Source organism: Hylobates moloch, unplaced genomic scaffold, assembly GCF_009828535.3.
Source record: "Hylobates moloch isolate HMO894 unplaced genomic scaffold, HMol_V3 SCAFFOLD_8, whole genome shotgun sequence".
NCBI classification, from domain to species: Eukaryota; Metazoa; Chordata; class Mammalia; order Primates; family Hylobatidae; genus Hylobates; species Hylobates moloch.
The window spans coordinates 110,889,567-110,909,374 of record NW_026652283.1 but is presented as its reverse complement, the minus strand read 5'-3'; the positions used below and the strand labels follow the sequence as shown (position 1 = coordinate 110,909,374).

At 41.2% G+C, this 19,808-nt stretch overlaps 1 protein-coding gene across 11 annotated transcripts in view; it reads right to left on the bottom strand.

Annotated features, from left to right (window-relative positions):
* PSD3 (pleckstrin and Sec7 domain containing 3) overlaps positions 1–19,808 on the bottom strand; it is a 575,483-nt gene that overhangs the window by 137,517 nt on the left and 418,158 nt on the right. The window contains exon 1 of one of the 11 annotated variants that reach the window (XM_058443512.1): positions 13,788–14,141. The exons of the other annotated variants lie outside the window; for them this stretch is intronic. Within the exon in view, the coding sequence (XP_058299495.1) occupies positions 13,788–13,946 (159 nt within the window). The 5' untranslated portion in view covers positions 13,947–14,141. Of the gene's footprint in view, positions 1–13,787; positions 14,142–19,808 lie in introns of those variants that run through there. 11 annotated transcript variants of the gene reach the window in all.

The following is a 19,808-nucleotide window of genomic DNA, read 5'->3' as shown; positions in this document are numbered from 1 at the left end:
GAACAGTTATTTATTTAGGCATCGTGAATCCAGTGGTGCACAACAGACACAGAACTTAGATTTGAGTGGGGTGGAAGCAGGTTATAAATAAGAAAAATAACAGATGATGATAATTCTGTCACTTTCTGGTAGGCTACCAGATAATTATTATAAGGTGATTCAAATAAGGTCACTGGAAAGAGTAGCCATAGCCTGGATGGTCAGAGAAGGCCTCTTGGGAAGGAAACGCAAGACGTGAGTGACCGGCAGCAGCCACACACAGGTGTGGGGAGTGAGGTAAGCAGCTCCTGGGCACCACTGAGCGGGGTGCGTTTGAGAAACACAGCGAGGCTGGTGCGGCTGGAGCACGTGGGCCCAGCTGTGGTGTGAGACAAGGGCAAATGGAGAAGCAGGTCCCGAAGGGCTTTTCAACCAGAAAAGTTAGGGGTTTATTCTGTGCTGGCCGGGTGACCACTAGAGAATTTTAAGCAGTAGGGTGACCTGCTGTAATTCATGTTTTTAAAGGGTGGCCCCGCTTCTGTGTGGAGAAAGGATTATAAGAGAAAAAGGGAAATAGCAGCGAGACAGGTGGAATCTGGGTGAAAGGTGAGGTAACTTGACTGGGATGATGGCAGGCAGTGGCGGATTAGGGATGGATCAGGCTGTTTTTCTAAATTACAGGAGAAAGGTGGACCATTTTCACATACCTCAAGCACAAATAAAAAATTGGGTACAACGAACACCTTCAACAGTAGCACCAGAAATGTATCATTATAATATTTAAAGTCATTTAAGCTAAGAAGGAGGTAAATACATTAAGAGATAAAGGAAAGAAGTAAGGTGCAAAACATTGTTATGGTATGTTTCCATTTTGTGGGGGAAAAATGTGTGCGAGTATGTGGGCACGAATAGAACATTTCTGAGGGGATACACACAACCCCACCGACAATGACTGACTACGGACACAGCAACTCAGGGAGCAGGGTGGGGGGATTTTCAATGTGTAATCTTCTGGACAATTTGAATGTTGACCACACAGGGTACACATTGCTTCTTTGATGAAAAATAGAGATGACACTAGATTTTATGCTCCTTGCAGATGAGAACAAGTCTTCTACCTCCCTTTAGTCTCTATAATGCTTCATAAGTTGTCTTGACCACAGTAAGCGTTTCATTTGCTGAGAAGGCAAGGGCTTCAGTGAGGATGATGCTGTATAACACAATTACGATGGGAGGCAGCAAAGGCAGGAGAAAAGAACAATGAACTAGAAAGCCGCAGACCTGGATTCACACCTGCTTCTACGTCCTAGGAAGTAAGCAGGATGACTCCATTTCACCGATCTAGGAGCTGGAGGTTAGACGGATTGTTGCTTGGTGTAGGTTGAAAGTTACCAGATCAAATGCAAGATGCTCAGTTAAATTTGAACTTCAGATAAATAGTAACATTTTTAGTATAAGCATGCCCTCCAATTTTACATGAGACACACTAAAAATTGTCTAAAATTAAAATTTACCTGGGTGTTCTGTATTTTTGTAAAATCTGGCAACCCTATGCCAGCCACAACTCTCTTTCCAAGACTTAACGTAGTTACGATCTGAGAGAATCACTTTCTTCCTTATAAAATGAATTAAAGGTTAACTTCCAAGGTATTCTTCAGTGGATTTAACTTTTCTCCTTTGGAAGCACCATGATTCCAAAAGCCATTGTGTTCACAGTCATCTCCTGATTTTGTTTTTTGGTTTTTTTTTTTTTTTTGAGACGAAGTCTCACTTTGTCGCCCAGGCTGGAGGGCAGTGGCGTGATCTCGGCTCACTGCAAGCTCCGCCTCCCGGGTTCATGCCATTCTCCTGCCTCAGCCTCCCAAGTAGCTGGGACTATAGGTGCCCGCCACCACGCCTGGCTCATTTTTTGTATTTTTAGTAGAGATGGGGTTTCACCGTGTTAGCCAGAAGGGTCCCAATCTCCTGACCTCGTGATCCGCCCGCCTCGGCCTCCCAAAGTGTTGGGATTACAGGTGTAAGCCACTGCGCCGGGCCTGATTTTGTTTTTAACTTTTATACCCTGATCCTCTGGAACTGTGATTTATCAATTTATCAAAAACTTATCTAGTTTAGACAGCTAAACCTTATCAATGGAAAACATAACCATAACCAGTATTTTCAATGAAGATTCTGGAATGTACTTGATGAAATTTGTTATGTCCCTCTTGTTGGTAAGCCTTAATTGTTGGAAAGCAGCAGGCATGTGCCATAATAAAAAAATGCAGTTTGAGAACATAGGAAAACATAAATTTAAAGTGACCTTGTAAATATACGCAACACTTTTTAAACACCCAAGAAAAACGGTCAATTTTATTTAATAACTATGGACATGATGAAGTTAATGTGCACAGTTTATTAAAAAAAAAATTTGCTGGGTAACAAGCAGAACCCTTTTAAATAAATGGCCTGCAAAAAGAAAACAATCCCTGGGGGACTTTGACATTTAGAGAGAATGCCAGGCCTGGCATTGGTTCCCTGTCATTTCCATGCATTAGACAAAGCAATGAAGACAAACCAAATGGAAACAGGTTTTATTCAAAACAATCAATAGGAACAAATTAAATAATCTTACCCAGGGATAGCAGGCTTCAAATTTCATAAACGGGAAAATTTGCAAAAGAAATTTTAGGGAGCTAAACAGAATTGCCAGTTTTTCGTTTAGCTAAGTGAGAAAATAAATTTTTTAAAGAAACAAAGCACGAACTATTATCACTATTGTTGCATAAAAATAAGTTACATGGACAATCTCAGAAGAGACAACTGTTTCTTAAGAAAGGACCAGTCTTTCACTGATATTTTGCTATAGACTGAAACTGTGACAGCAACTAGCAGCGGAACATGGTCTAGTATGATAACTGCTAGAGTATAAAGTCTTGGAAGAGAGGAAACCTTTTGCTTTTCTTAAAAAGTAGTCTCTATTACCTGGCATTTGTTAAACACAAAGTTAATTAAGATAAACAAAAGCCATTCTAGTCACTGGAAATTATTCCAGTCTCATATGTACCTATATATGCTGTCTATATTCCTTCTGATTCATTTAAAAAAATTTCTCAAGGCAATATATGTATATCATTTATATAATCAAAAATTATTAAAAGGTATGTAATACAAATAATCTTTTAACGTCATCTCTGATTCCTGCTGCTCAAAAGTCACCTCTTGGAATCTCTTTTTGGTTTTTCTATTTTCAATGTGATCTATTGACTTTCAATTGCAGAATTCTGGAAAGAGAACATTTATTTAGTTCTCTTAACACACACATCCATCCACACACACACACCCCCACACACACCCACACCCACACACACCCTGCCCTTCTCTTTCTTTCCACTCCCATATTAAAATCATATCACAATCACAATTTGGAGTTTCATGAATTTTCAGTCCCCATATCATTATGACTATATAGACATTACTCATGGGGCAGAACACTAGGCTACGTTTCAATTTTTTTAAGATTTTTGATTTCCCTGGAGTTAATCATCATCTTATTTTATTGTTGTTTACTCAGTTTTCTATGAATCTATCTCTATGTCAACTTCACACCCTCCAGCAGGCATTCCATCAGTGCCATGGTTGGAAGCACGTCTCTTGGCATCGTCTCTGCCCCTACTCCTCTAATCTGGCTGGTTTCTATCTCCGGCACAGCTGTTGTCCCAGGGTTTCCCTTTGCCATGGTCCTGGGGATTCCTTCTCCCCCTCTGCTCTACTGGACACCATGTCTTCTCTTTCACTTCTTCAAGCAACTGAGAAAAAGTACATGAGAAAGTAGAGAGGGAAGAGACGCGCTGCTGTGAAACGTTTATACCTTTCACTGAATCCTGCTATTTTCAATGTGGGGATCACCCTGTGGGCCTCAACGGAGCCTAATTTCCTAAGTCCAAAACCTCTGGGTTAATCTTATCAGAGAGAAAGAACAGAAAATGGTAGGGTGGGCAGGGGGGCATGCTAGCTCATACCTGTAATCCCAACAATTTGGGAGGCCAAGGCAGGAGGATTGCTTGAGCCCAGAAGTTCAAGACCAACCTGGGAAACAAAGCAAGACCCTATCTCTAGAAAAAAATTAAAAAATTAGCCGGGCATGGTGGTGTGTGCCTGTAGCTCCTGCTGCTCTGGAAGCCGAGTACTCGGGAGGATCGCTTGAACCCAGGAAGTTGAGGGTGCAGTGAGCTGTGATCGTGCCACTGCAGTCCAGACTGGATGAAAGAGTGAAACTTGTCTTAAAAAAGAAAAGAAAATGGTGGGAGGAAGGGTATGCGGCTATCAAAGCAGGGGAGGGCATTCAGAAGGTCGACTTACTAATTTTGGAGGCTTTAAAGGGCTGTCCTCGTTCGACTCACTGCCCTCAGAGGTAGCTAGTGGCCCCCAATTCCTGGGCCTTTCCTGCGTTCTGTGGGGACAAATTGTTCTATTTCTTTCTTTGGTACGTGGGGTCCAGTTTTTTTCTGTGGAACTTAGTTAACACGTCTATCTGGTTTCCGTCTTTCAAAGTTTGCTGATGTTTTAAAAAATCCTCTCTCATTTTTTGGGCCCTTGAAGGTCTATGAGTCCTACTGTCATTTTAGTGGAGTTTAGGTGGGTGTGAAGATAAAAGTACATTGTTACCTTAAACTCTAAGAGTTAAGTTTTTTGCTATATCTAAATACCACTTAATCATAGTCTACGAGATCACAGCAGGGGGTTGATGAGGCACAGAAAACCTCCTCAAAACACTGTCCAACCATAGTAAGAGTATTCCAAATGGCCTTTCTATTTTACCTGTTTTTAAGAAGATGTATTAAGAAGGAGAAGTGTGGCCAGATGTGGTGTCTCATGTCTGTGATCCCAGCACTTTGGGAGGCTGAGGTGAGAGAAGCACCTGAGGTCGGGTGTTCAAGACCAGACTGGGCAACATTGTAAGTCCTCTGTCTGTACAAAAAATTAAAATATTAGCCTGGAGAGGTGACATGTGCCTGTAGTCCTAGTTACTCAGGAAGCTGAGGCGTGAGGATTATATGAGGCCGGGATTTCAGGGCTACAATGAGCTATGTTCTCACTACTGCATTCCAGCTTGGGTGACAAAGTGAGACCTTGTCTCCAATCTAAAAAAAAAGCAACAATAAAGAAAAGTGTCATAAATCTATATAAATCTGCTGGTCCTTTATCTGTCCCTCGGAGTGACAGTCAAGAGCTGCTTCTCTCAAAGTACTTTCCTGTATCTGTACGTCTAGTTAGGTAGGACCTCAACCCTTTAGATTTACTTATGCTGGGAGATCTTAGAAGAAAACTGTAATGAAAAAGCTCAACAAGGATTCATTCCCTTGTCATGAGCCGCTGGGGCACCAGGATCTAGAGAAGGTCTTAATGCTTCCTGTAAACACCTTGGCCTGCCCCAGTGGATTTCTGAGTAGTAGAGCTGACGCTGACGCCACTAAACTGCAGCTGAGTGCAAGAAGGAGATTAGACTGTTTGAGATAGCTACGTAATCTTATTTATTTACTGGAATCAAACACACACTTGGCTCACCAGATTTGAATGTGGCAATAATGAGTACACTAGTGTTTCCAGTGCCTTGGGGGGCATTTCATGTTGTAAAACTTAACTGTAGGCTACAAACTACAGCATGTCATAAGGGGAGTCAGGCTAGGGCTAGAGCCTCAGCCAGCCCGTTCGGAAAAATTTTGACATAAAGCATTTCAAAGAATCTACCTAGAAAAACAAATCCCACTGATACCAGGCGATCTACATGCCCAAACAGGTACACTAAATGTACCATCAGAACATGGTACAGTGGATTTTAAAAAAAGAAATAAAATCTGCTTCAATGATAGTTAAGGCAAAGCTTAAAAATCTTAACTAAAATTAATGTTACAAGAGTAACTTCCATCATAAATTAATAACATAAATTAACAAGCAGGAAGCCATCTTGCTCAGCTACTCCTAGTCTCTGATTCACTATGGATGAGTAAATAAAAAATATTTTCCAAAAATCTCCTATTAGACTCTAAGCTGAATGCAATCCCTAAGCTCTAAGCCAGGCATGATCTAACAACAGGTTGCAGAATAGCTTGTCACCATACATATTCCCACACAGAAGCTCCTTATGGTTAACTACAGGTTATCATGATGCTACGAAACTCCCTGATCTTCGCCAGTGACTATCTTTAAAATGTAAGTATACGTATTTTTTCTCTTTCAACTCCTATCATTATTGCATAGATTTTTCTTTTTCCTTTCCCTGGATTCTGAAAAGGATATTACACTAAGCTTGCCAGGAATGACGGCATGGACCAACATTTTCTCTACAATGTTCAAATACATGGAAGTTCTCAAACACCTGTTTTAGTACACCTTCCCCAGAAGAATGTGTTCAAATACAGTCTACTCATAAATGGAGGGGAGCAAGAACGCAGTACGGCATTGGGAGTTAGAGATGACACAGAACAGGAATGGGACGCGGCTTCTTCATATATTTTTTTCTTCTTCTCTTCACAAAACCCACACCTCTCTCTCACTGATGCTATACCCGCTAACCCTGAGGATTTAGTCACACAAAGAAAATAGCCATTCTCTCTGCTCTCATAATGTTTAAATATGTCTTTCACTTAGAGAAGTCTAGAAACTGGCCTTAGGAGATTTAACAGGAAACCAAGATTGTGGAGTGTCCTATCCTGAGTAGGAAATGCCGAACAGTGTGCTGGCCAGACCAGCAAGGAGCCCATCACTGGAGATAACTATTACAACCAGCTATGCTGACCCGCATACCCTACCCCTCTTTTGTGCTTTGCCTAATAAAAAAATCCCTACCAGCTTCCCCCCACCACTCCCTGCAGAGCCAGTCAGAGGAAGCTGTACCTCACCTCCACTGTCTCCCTTGTGCTTGAGCACAAGCCCTGATTCAAAAGCCTCGTCTGGGAAATGTGCTTGGCTCCATGTTAATTTCCATTACATGGGAAGCCAAAACAGCCTGTGGTCTGTAATAGACACATCCAAACCAAACACATCACCTACACTTTACTCAAGTGAAAATGGGTAAATAGTGATGGTGAAGATCTGCTTTTAATTATATTCAAGGGTCAAGAAATATCATTCTATCAGGAGCATAGTTTGCCCAACATTTACTCCTAAATAATCATTTCAGCAATCTTAAAAAAGACATTTATTTATATGAAAGTACCAGCAGGATTTGAGAAATTCACAGATACAGAAGAACTGGAGGAAGGAGAGAAATTAAGAAGTGGGGGGCAGGGGGTAGCTCTAACAAACCAACCCAATGACAAAAACCATTGTCACTTTGCTAGCTTTCGTAACAAAAATAAAACCAAGTCGGCGCAGTGGCTCACGCCTTAAATGCCAGCACTTATGGAGGTCAAGGAGCTCAGATCACATGAGGCCGGGAATTAAAGACCAGCCTGGCCAATATGGCAAAAACCCATCTCTATTAAAAATAAAAATAAAAAAAAAAATAGCTGGGTGTGGTGGTGCATGAGAATTGCCTGAACCCAGGAGGCAGAGGTTACAGTGAGCCCAGGTCAGGCCACTGCACTGTGGCCTAGAATACAGAGCAATATTGTGTAAGGAGTGAAAGTTTCTATTTTGGGGCAACTCTGACTCAAGTTGTCAACTTAAGGGGAATAAATAGTTATCGATAATGAAAATAAGACAGATAATGATAATCTGTAGAACTACTTCCTTGAATAAGTCAGGTCTCTTTTTAAGATCTCCTTTAGCTAAGGATCACATTAAAACATTAGAACATGTTGCCTGGGCATGGTGGCTTACGCCTGTAATCTCAGCACTTTGGGAGGCCGAGGCGGGCAGATCACGAGGTCAGGAGATCGAAACCATCCTGGCTAACATGGTGAAACTCCATCTCTACTAAAAATACAAAAAATTAGCCGGGCGTGGTGGTGGGCGCCTGTAGTCCCAGCTACTAGGGAGGCTGAGGCAGGAGAGTGGCGTGAACCCGGGAGGCGGAGCTTGCAGTGAGCCGAGATCGCGCCACTGCACTCCAGCCTGGGAAGCAGAGCGAGACTCTGTCAAAACAACAACAACAACAACAACAACAAAGTAAACAAAAAAACCCACAAAACATTAGAACATGTTAGTCTGGCAGAATAATACCTAGAGGAAAAGTATAACTTAACATAGGTGAGCCAATAAAAGAAAAATAGACTTCTGAAGATAAAATTGTTTTTATCTTTGCAGTACCAGATTTACTTTGTTCAAGACACCACCTCCCTAATTCCTTCAAATGCCAGGATTAGAACTAGTGCGGGAGGATGTCGATATTTTGACCTAATAGTTTAAGTTGTTTAAAAAAAATTCTCCTTGGGAGCTCATTAGACTGAGGTACCTCTGGCATTTTAAATTTTTACATGAACAAACCAAGGTCAATGTAAACAGTAAATGGAAACTAGAAAATATACCAATCAGAAACCATCAACTTCTTTTAAAAAATTTATTTTTCTTTCTCTCTGCATATCATTCTTTCCACCAACTAACTTCCAGCCAATCAAAACTGTTCTCTTCGCCTTGCTTCTGCAAATACTAAATAAAAGTTTTCCCAGCTGGGTGCGGTGGCTCATGCCTATAATCCCAACACTTTGGGAGGCCGAAGCAGGCGGATCACCTGAGGTTGGGAGTTCAAGACCAGCCTGACCAACATGGAGAAACTCTGTCACTATTAAAAATACAAAATTAGCCGGGCATGCCTGTAATCCCAGCTACTTGGAAGGCTGAGGCAGGAGAATCACTTGAATCTCGGAGGCAGAGGGTGGGGTGAGCCGAGATTGTGCCAGTGCACTCCAGCCTAGGCAACAAGAGCAACACTCTGTCTCAAAAAAAAAAAAAAAAAAGTTTGCCTTCTTGCACCTCTCATCAGAGTGCCAGCCCCTTGTGGTCTGGTACAACCCTAATTTAGGCATCCCTGAATGCTCAAACTCTTGAAAATGTATATATGCTTAAGTTTTTCTTTTAATAAAGTCTATTCAACTAAAGGACAAATTTATGAGGTTAAAAATGTACTCCTTCAACCTAGGAATAACAAAAATACATAGAGACATTTGCAGGAAAATTTTCATATTATGACTAAGAATTTTCTCCATTTTATAATAGGCAGATATCAATGTCCTGTTTGACCAGAATCTCATTCCCAGGCTCTAGCCTTAGTCCAAAGAACAAAAGTGGTCTAGGAAGAAATGACAACAATCTGCAAACCTACCACCAAAACTTCAGGTCGCAAAGGGCCATTGTAATGATTTCTTCAGGTTTCTTTGTGTATAGCTTTAACTCACAGAGGGAGCAATGATTAGCATTTATCTAACAATGTGAAGGAAACAGCAAGTGATGCCTAAGGAGAATGGGGAGAATAGAGTTGACGGTGCCTTTCAACATTATTGCAACACATTTTTAAAAAGCAACGGATTAGGCACTTAGCAGAGCAGAGGTTTGGAGCAAAGGACTTCCATTTTCCTTTAACACGTTTATGGTTAACATCTCCTAGTACAGGAAGAGGTTTATTCAGAATACATATAAAACTACCTTTGTTAAGTCTAGCTCAGTCTTTAAGGTTCCTTCTACAGAGGAAATAACCCCACCAACCTCGGCAAGATTTCTAAAATTAACATTGTTCAGAACAAAGATATCATTTTATCAAACCCCTGCATTTTAGGGATGAGTCTTGGGGAGGTGAAGTAACTTGTCTAGGTGAACACTGCTACTTAGAAAGCAAAACCAGGGTAGCCCGCCAGGATGCAGCATCGTGACTGAGAAACCGACAGGCCAATGTTTCACTATGCACCAACCAAAGTACCAGTACTTTACTGGAAGTTCCTGAAATTTCGCTGTCACAGAAATGGATTTCTTTGCTATATTACTGAATAAAAGCTTTAAAAGGTTCACTTCAGTCAACATTATTAACTAGAGAATTCTTGATCTAATCTCTACATCATGCTTATTCCTCAAAAAATGCCTCAAGGATTCAGCCACGCATGTTATATTAATCCACTCATGTGACTTTCACCTACAGCAACATAAAGAAACAAAAACAGGTTGCGATTCCCCCTCATTTAAACGGTATCATGTAGTTTGGCAAGAGATGGGGAAGAAAAGAGTGTTTATCAACATGAACTTTTACAGATTTATGTTTTAAACCGTAAGTTAAAAATTAATACAAAAATAATACATATTTGACAAATATTTAGACTCAGAGGAGGACTGTGGAAATGTCTGGGAGAAGTGAGGCTTAAATCAACGTTTTCTAATACTGCACATCCCAAATTCTGGAGTACAGTTGGCCCTCCATATCCACGGGTTTTGAAACTCCACGGGTACCCGAATACCCAGGGCTGATTGCATTCTACTTTTAGGAAACTGTGTCTAAATTAGAAATCAATTAGAATCTAATTGATTCTAAAATGTTACTTCTGTCAAAGGCAGAGCAACCAGCTGGATCTGACAGCAGGAAGGTCTGCACTGCCCCCTCATGGCCAGAAGCCTTGCTGGTAACTCTTCCAATACCAGACACCCAATGAACAGCTGAGCTCAGTCAGACTTGATTAATTTTAATAATGAATGCCAGTCTCCACAAAACACATACATATTCTCCCAAAACATATTCATATTTGCATCCTGCCCATATTATGTGCTTCAGAGTTTGATGCAAACATTATTATCGAGAAAAAGACAAAGCCACACACTCTCTAGAAGAAACGGTAAGATTTAAACACAGAAGAAAAAAAGTCAACACAGAGAAGGAGGTTTTAAAGAAAACAACATCTATAAGCTGAATTTTAGTAGATTAAATAATATTCTTCAGATGAGGTCAATATGAACCATAAAGTATTGGAAAATTCCATTTTCTTAATTTAAAATAATTAGATCAAGAAAAGTGTTTAAGATATTTCACTAAAATCAAAGGCGAAACTTCTAATCCTTTCCACAGTCCTTTAACACTTTTTTTTCAAATGAATATGAATAAATCAGAGAACAAGTGAGGACTACAGATAATTAATATTTGAATAAACCATTATGTATTTAATGGCCAAGAAAACAAGGTGGAAACATCAAAGATGAAAGTTTCAAAGAATACAAAACATGTAATTCCAACTCTGACAAGGAGAAGCAATTATTACACCTATTCTAGAAAGAGCCAGAGTTCTAGAAAGATAACATTAAATCCCAGGAGTGAACCACGAGTTAACGGTATCTTATTTTTACAGGTTGGGAAGATGACGTGACGGGGTGGAGAGAGGCGGCAAAGGGGAACTTCTAACCATCAGATTAAACATCCTGCATTTTGGATGAAAGAGTCAGGTAATCAAAAATGCTGTTTACATGATTAGCAAGAAGAAATAGCAGCCGGCTGCAGTAGCTCGTGCCTATCATCCCAGTACTTTGGTGGAAGGATTGCTTGAGCCCAGGAGTTGGAGATTAACCTGGGCAACATAGTGAGACATTGTCTCTGTTTTTTTAAAAAAAAAAAAAAAAAAAAGAAGAAGAAGAAGAAACACTGATTTAAGGGCTAAAAAATACTACTAGATATAAGTAAGATCAATGAAAATTCTGATTAAAATTGGAGTAAAATGTGTAACTGTGGATAAAAATGGGAGAATTGATGCTTAAATCAACATTTTACACGTCTATTATAGTATAATTAAGTTCAGTAATTTAGGGTACAAGCCTATTGTATTATTCAGTTTATTTCATTTAGGGAATATAAATGGCTAGTCAATGATTAGGGTCACTCTGATAGAATATTCTATTCTACTGATTTTCTTTTAGCTCTGGTGTTCAATTTTAAGCAACTAGATAATCCTAAAAATATCTCTTGTGAGATTATTGGGAGCTTGGCTATATCCTGGAACACATATTCTGGAACTTAGGGACCACATATGACTCAAAAAAATACTAATGATCTTTTAAAAACTGACTATAATCTTTAAGGTATCATGTGATGGCCTACTGACTACAATTCTACCAGTGGCCTTTTATACTGTTAACTCCTGCAGTGTTTGCAATATTAAAAAAAAAAAAAAAGTGCTTGGCCTTCTCTTGCACAGATACATATTAAGTAAGAGTAGCTATACTGTGTGACAAACACAGAGGATAGTAGAGAATCTTTTCATTTGGTATCTATGCTGGATTCCAACATTACACTACACAACCATAATTCTGGGTGAACCCACTAATATTACAATGCCTAAATTATCATGAGGATAGGTAGTAGGACTACAACAGAGTTAAGGATGATGAGCTGTTAATTTCCCATAGCCTCTGACTGCATACCACGGGTATACTCCACATTAAAACATCCAAAACAAAATCCAGAGATGTCTCTTAGTGCTCTTATAGAAGCCAATTTTATAGCCATGTTGAGAATCACATACATGCTCACATACAATTATTTAAGAATATGATAAACCATTCTGGTCTATTTCAGCAGGAGACCACAATCATCACACCACAGGTGGTCTCATAACAGTTTCAGTAGAAGCCAACACATCCCTATACAGGTCACATTAAAGGACTTTGAAGACACGTTTCTCTCTAAAGATAAAGCTTTTTAAAAAACAGTGAGGAGTAAAAAGCCACATTTGAAGACTTACTGGAGCCAGGCAATTTGCTAATGATGGAGGGGGTCAGACTCCACTATGTCATAATGTAAGGGGGTGAATAGGAAGCCAACATATTTCTTAAAGTCACACTAAGGTATTTTGCCACCTGTCCCCTGCCATATTTTGAGGGGAACCTGTTAATGCCAAAGTCTTTCAACAATGTTATGTCACACAGGGATGGGGAGGTAGCAGAGGAGGAGGGCAGTGGGGAATGGTGGGAGGGTGAAGAAAGCCTGATGTCACTCTCAGTGGGTCTGGATATAACCCCCAGAAGGCTGAAATGACACTGAGATCCACCTCCTGACGCTCTCTCTGCACATTATCAAGCCCATGAATCTCCGTTAGAATCATCTCCATCTCCAGCCCTGGAGTTCTGTGATCCTATGATTCTATTATTCCATTTTTAAACCTGTGGAGTGGGAGTGTTTCTGAGTACCCTGCTCACACAGATGGTGGTGGGAAGAATCTCAAGAATATGTTGCATGTAGTAAATGCCCACTTCACTACGTAATCACTCCCTTCACATTTCACACGAACAAAGATTAGATTATCTTCAAGATAGCTGCAAAAACACGAGTGGTTTCATGGCAGCATAGCATCAGCACATATATGTGTAAGGAACATGAAAGAAGAAATTTCTCTTCATTACATATGCCTGGGGCTAACAACTCTAAACCTGACATGAATGTAGTATAATAGGACCAGGTCATACTTGTACATCAGCTCCACAGACTGGGGGTGTTGGGGGGAGACCAGGGGAGGAAAGGGAAAAGGAACTAACTGAAAGATAAAATCATACACAATATCTCTATATTCCTGATGTTCTAAAAATACTCTGCACTGAAAAATCATTTGTCAAGGCAACCTTTCTGAGACCAAAAACAAGATCGACGTGCCAAACAACCGTTTCCCACAGGCATCTCATTTTGAGCACGGCTTTCGCCCATCTCTTCTACAAACTGGCTCTTTACAAAACTGACCCACGCCACAGCATCTTTGTATCTGGAGTTCAGGTCCCATTCCTCTCACCTGATCGCACCTGATTCTCTTAGAGCCATTTTATACTCCTCGTTACTTTCTATCACTGCACATTAGACACTGCCAAAGACTATTCAATTTGTTGCCCTGCCACACAGCTGTCAATAAGGTTGAATGTAGTTATTTCTTTACCTTGTTCTCCTTAGCAGAAAACTCTGAGGAGTTGGAAATTTTCATGGACTTTGACCTGTGAGACTGCCGCCGGATAGAATCCTCCCGGGAGTATTTCACGGAACCTGAGGTCCTCACCCGTACCTTGCTGGCACTCTGGACACTATTCACGCCAATCATTTTCGAAGGTCAACTAAGGAAGGGGTTTGGAGAAATAAAAAGGCACTTTCCAACCGTTCCAAGGCTCTCACGTTGGAGGAACTCTGCGGGGTTGTGCCTGAGCAGCTCCTGAGCGCCGTGATCCGCGTTAGCTTAAGAAGCACCAGGCTGCCTCCCCCAGCATCTTCAACTACCCTGTTTGCAGCGAGTCTGATTGTTCCAGGCACAGCTCACGTCACTGGCTGCAAAGAGGAAAAAAATGCAATCCACCCCTGCTACTCGTCTCTCTTTTCCACACACACACACACACACACACACACACACACACACACACACACACCCCATCATACTCACACACTGGAACAAATGGCAATTGGCCAGGCAAGCAACTCATTAACATTCCAAAAAGCAACACTATTTCTCTTGTGATATTTGTGCAGTAAGCTCATTAATGTCAACAACAAAATAGAGATCTCATAAATAAAAGTCTCAAGTAATCTCCAAGGCACCATGTGGGGTGGGAACGCAGCTGAATTTCCAAAAGGAAGAAAAAAAAATATGGATGGACGTCAAAAGGCTCAATTAATTACAGGCTAGTGAAACGATGCGAGACAGACACAAAGGCATCTCAATGATCAATAATTTTCCTTTCTTTCCCGTTTCAGGCCACATACTGTTTGACGGCAATTCAAATTGTGTTGCCATTCTGAAGAATTAAATGTTTCTTATGACCTTAGACTACGACAGCCAGATATTTAAAGGGGAATTATGTCAGTGTGTATGGCAAATCCAGAATAAAGATGTTCTGTTACCTCTCCAGGAGACTGAGAAAATGACTGGGGGGTTAGCACAGGTTAACTTTCAATATGGCACAGAGTGAGACCAATAAAGCTAACTCCGGGCAACAAGCAGCAAGCAGCTTTTCCAAAAGCCATCAACGTTCTGTCAGTGTATACAGCAACGTGCAAGCCTCTGAGTACGAATCACAAACTGGAGATTACTAGAAAACAAGACCATTTTAGCTCCTGACATATGAAGTGAGTTTTGAGCATACTACTCAGGATTGCAACGTCTCACTATCTGGCATCCCAGGGACAGAGGCTCAGCCACAGAAGCGTGTTCTCCAGATAAACGAGGCTTTCGTGTTAATATAAATAACAAAACTTAAACATTGTTTATAAAAACCACTCTGGGAAAAAAGGTCAGCCTCAATCCATCCCACCCCTCAGATTTAAACTTTTCCTTTACATCTCAAGAATTTATACTTTTTTTACAATGTACCAATGTTCAAATTTTGCAATGCACTCATGTTCTTCAGCATTATTTGAGGTAATTAATCTTAAAAAAAGTTTTAAAGTTACTCTTAAACTATAATTACTAAAGTAATGTTTTAATGTCAGGTAACTGTTTCCCTCTACTGTCAACAGGCCCAGCAGAGGGTGATGTTTGAGCCTTGGGTTTTGTTGCATCCTTATGACAGGGGCTTTCTTCCTACCTCCTTTTCATTTTTTTTTTTTAATTTTTCATCTCCTATTTTTAAAGCACTTGGTGCTTCTACTGTGCTATAAAGAAGACAAAGACATTAATATTGGTAAAATGTTACCATCTAAAATAATGATAGATTATAGGTTTTGGAAGATCCTGGGGAATCTCCTGTCCTTTGAGTTACATTTTCCTCTCTTCTTAGGAAACTGAAGCTACTAAATAACTGTTTCTCAGAATTAAGAAAAATTCTGTGAAGTTACTATTTTACAAAGCATGTTCCAAAGACATAAAAAGCGGTGTATGGCCGGGCGCGGTGGCTCAAGCCTGTAATCCCAGCACTTTGGGAGGCCGAGGCGGGCGGATCACGAGGTCAGGAGATCGAGACCATCCTGGCTAACACGGTGAAACCCCGTCTCTACTAAAAATACAAAAAATTAGCCGGGCGTGGTGGCGGGCACCTGTAGTCCCAGCTACTCGGGAGGCTGAGGCAGCAGAATGGCGTGAACCCGGGAGGCGGAGCTTGCAGTGAGCCGAGATCGCGCCACTGCACTCCAGCCTGGGGCACAGAGCAAGACTCCGTCTCAAAAAAAAAAAACATAAAAAAAAAAATAAAATAAAAAGCGGTGTACTATAGCAGTAAAATAAAACTGATCATTTGGAATAGACTTAGTTCTAACTTAAGCAGATGATGATTCTACATGTAAAGGTCTCCAGTTAACAAAAGTAAGCTTGAGGTGGAACCCAGTAAGAAGCTAATACCATAATCAAGATAAAAATTCAAAAAGTCCCGTGTAAAAGACATGAGCGCCTGCCTCTGTGTGGGGATAAAGACAGAGCACGGGCTTAAAAGAAACATGCCCTTTGGATATTTGTCAGTCATCATAATGAGGAGTTATAAAGTATCTCCTGATGAACTTTATTTTCTTTTCTCCACCAAAACAGATTAAAAAACAAACAAACAAACAAACAACAATAACAACTACAAAAGCTAAAACCACATGCTAGGGTGTACAGAAATGGAATCTGATACATGTCATTTCTGGGAGGTTTAGCAGAAGGTTGCCATCTTGACCCAAAGACTGCCCAGTTGACGTTACTCCTGTACCATCTCCACTAATAACCACTTTCATCGATCTGTTTAACACCTAATACTTTACAGAAGCCACTTGTTCTCTTGTTTTCATTCTCAACTTGACAATTCTGCGAAGTGGGTTGAGGTAATATTGCAATCCCGACTTTACTGATGAGGAAGGTGGGTTGAGGACGCTATCACAGAGCCAGCATTCAGATTCTCACATGAAGTATACCAGGAGCCACGCTGTGTCCCTCACACTATAGCTGTCTGCATTGCCCTGTCCTTTTTAAACCTGCCATGAGCTTTTCTGCAAGTCAGGGAGAGAGAGTTTTCTTCTGCTCCTGCCTTTTACTTTCTGTTGCAGAATACGTATTTCTACATGGACAGAGTGAAGGGAACTCCTACAATGCTGCTAGCAGTCTCACAGCAGATGACGCCTGCGACATATCTGAGTATGTCTCAAGAGGTAGCTGAAAAAGCTGGCCAGACCCCAGCATCCAGGGGCCCTTGATGCTCAGGCCTCATCCTACTGACCTAAACTTAATCCCTGCCACTTCTCACTCTTCCTATCTTTGTCAGTCAGGCCTGACTCTTCGTTCCAGGTGAGTGTGTGGGACTTTAGCTTCCACTCAGCCCATGCATGGAAGGCAAGCTTGCCTCCTTTCTGAAGCTTTCCAGAATGACCCTCCTTCTGCTGCCATCCTGCCTGGAACTCTGTTGCCCCATCCTGATTCCCTACTAAGCTGGTTTCTCCTCATTCAGCAGTCAGCTCAGTATCTTTTTCCAAAAGGACCTTCTGTGATGATCCTTCCTTAAACAGCAGCCCAGCTCCACCTTAGTCATTCATTCGACACCAAAACCCCTACTTCTGTGACTTCAGGGCACTCATAGCTGTTTTAAATCACCTGCATCTCAGAGGCCAAAACAGAATCTGATGAAGAGCAGGAGCTCATTGACCACTTGTCAAATAAATAAACTACTTTAAATATACAACAAATTTCCCTTCTCTATGGGCTCTCATGTCATTCAACTTTCTTTTAAAGAAAATTTAGGACAGGTGCAGTGGCTCACTCCTGTAATCCCAGCACTGTGGGAGGCCAAGGCGGGCGGGTAACATGAGTCCAAGAGTTCAAGACCAACGTCAGCAAAACAATGAAAAACCCATCTCTACAAATAATACAAAAAATTAGCCGGGCATGATGATGAGCACCTGTGGTCCTGACTGCTTGACAGGCTTGGGTGGGAGGATCACCTGAGCCCAGGAGGTCGAGGTTGCAGTGAGCTGTGATCATACAACTGCACTCCAGCCTGGGAGACACGGTGAGATCCGGTCTCAAAAAAAGAAAATTCAGCAGTTTTTTTTTTCTGAAAAAATGAATACAATAAATATAGAATGATTCCCCCCCAACTATACAAAAAAGTATGCAGCAAAATTTGTTTCCTTCCCGTACCAGTTTCCTGTTCAGTCCCTCTGCCTAGAAATAAGAACTGTTCCCAGTTTCCTATGCATCCTTCCAGAGATCATAAGCCATCCACGTGTGTGTCCACGTGCGTGTGTGTGGGTTTGTGTGTGTGCGCTTGCCCATCCCTTTTCTTCTCATGGACTATAAATGGAAGCATGATATATATTTTTGTTATTTTTTTTTTTTTTTGAGATGGAGTCTCGCTCCATCGCCCAGGCTGGAGTACAGTGGCATGATCTTGGCTCACTGTAACCTCTGCCTACCGGGTTCAAGCAATTCTCCCTGCCTCAGCCTCTGGAGTAGTTGGGATTACAGGCACCTGCCACCATACCTGGGTAATTTTTTATTTTTTTAGTAAAGATGGGGTTTCGCCATGTTCGCCAGACTGGTCTTGAACTCCTAACCTCAGGTGATCCACCCTCCTCTGCCTCCCAAAGTGCTGGGATTATAGATGTGAGCCACTATGCTTGGACTATTTTTGCTATTTTTATTTTAGAGATAGGGTCCTGTTCTGTTGCTCAGGCTGGAGTGCAGTGATGCCATCATAGCTCACTGCAGCTATGAGCAAAGATCCTGGACTCAAGTGATCCTCGTGCCTGAGCCTCCTGAGCAGCTAAGACTACAGGCATGCACCTGGCACGATCACGTCAGGCTGTTTGTTTGTTTGTTTTGGTAGCAATAGGGTCTTGCTATGCTGCCCAGGCCAGTCTCAAACTCCTGGTCTCAAGCGATACTCCTGCCTCGGCCTCTCAAAGTGCTGGGATTATGGGCGTGAGCCACTGTGCCTGGCCTTCTTGCTATTTCTTGCTCTTTTAATCCCTTATCAAAATCCTGTTACATTATCACATACAAAGCCGCCTTACTCTTGTTAATAGCAGCATAGTATTCTGGCATGTGAATGTATCATATTTTATCAGGGTCTTATTATTGAACATTTAGTCTGCAATCTTTTGCTACAGTAATGATGCAGTGAATAATACGCCTGCAATGTATCACATCCTAACGTTGAAACAATGTGGTTTTACAATTGTTTTCTGAACAAGTCTTATTTTCTTCCTCCCACATTATTTCTTATCACCCACAATCATGGTGTTAGGTACATATGGGGTTCACAACTAGATTCAATATGAAATAATCACTTCAAAGACGTGTTGGATGACCCTGTCCCGCCCCATCTGGCTCTGAGGCCTTGACCATTTATAGACATGAGCCAGCCAGTACAGAGAGAGCCGAGCCGGCTTGCTATAAAATAAAAGCAGGCTTCCTGGAGAGAAGCAGCTGTTTAAAGGTACAAAATAACTTTCCACAAAAGCTTTAGCAGAAAGTGAAGGTGACTTCCATAACAAATCAAAATAGCAGGAGACATTTAATGAAGCAAACTAATTAAGCGGAAGGCTGGAAACTGGTGCTTCACCTTCTGATGCTTTCTCTAAGGACACCATTTGGTAGATAAGCCCTAAAAGACTTCTAACAAGGGACCTAGTTAATGGTCATCAGAAAAACTCTCTCAACCTCTCAAAAGAGTACGAGAGAAATTAACTCAATACACTTCTTTCTTGTGTCTACTAGGTACTAGATGCTGGGGACACACAACGCTGATACCATCAGACCCTTAACTTTGAGCAGCTCATATTAAGTCGGGGGTGGGAGGTAGAGAGAACAAGAAATTCTGTTGCCATAATTATAATGATGAATATCTTCAGAGTATCAATGAACTAACTGAAAGGGTTTCAGATCCCAAGTGAAATCAACAGGAGAGTATCAAACGGCACCCAGGCAGATGCTTCCCTCTTTGCTAAGAAAATGTCACAGAACCATTAGTAGAAGGATCTGAAGACTGAGGTATGAACTCTGGAGAGA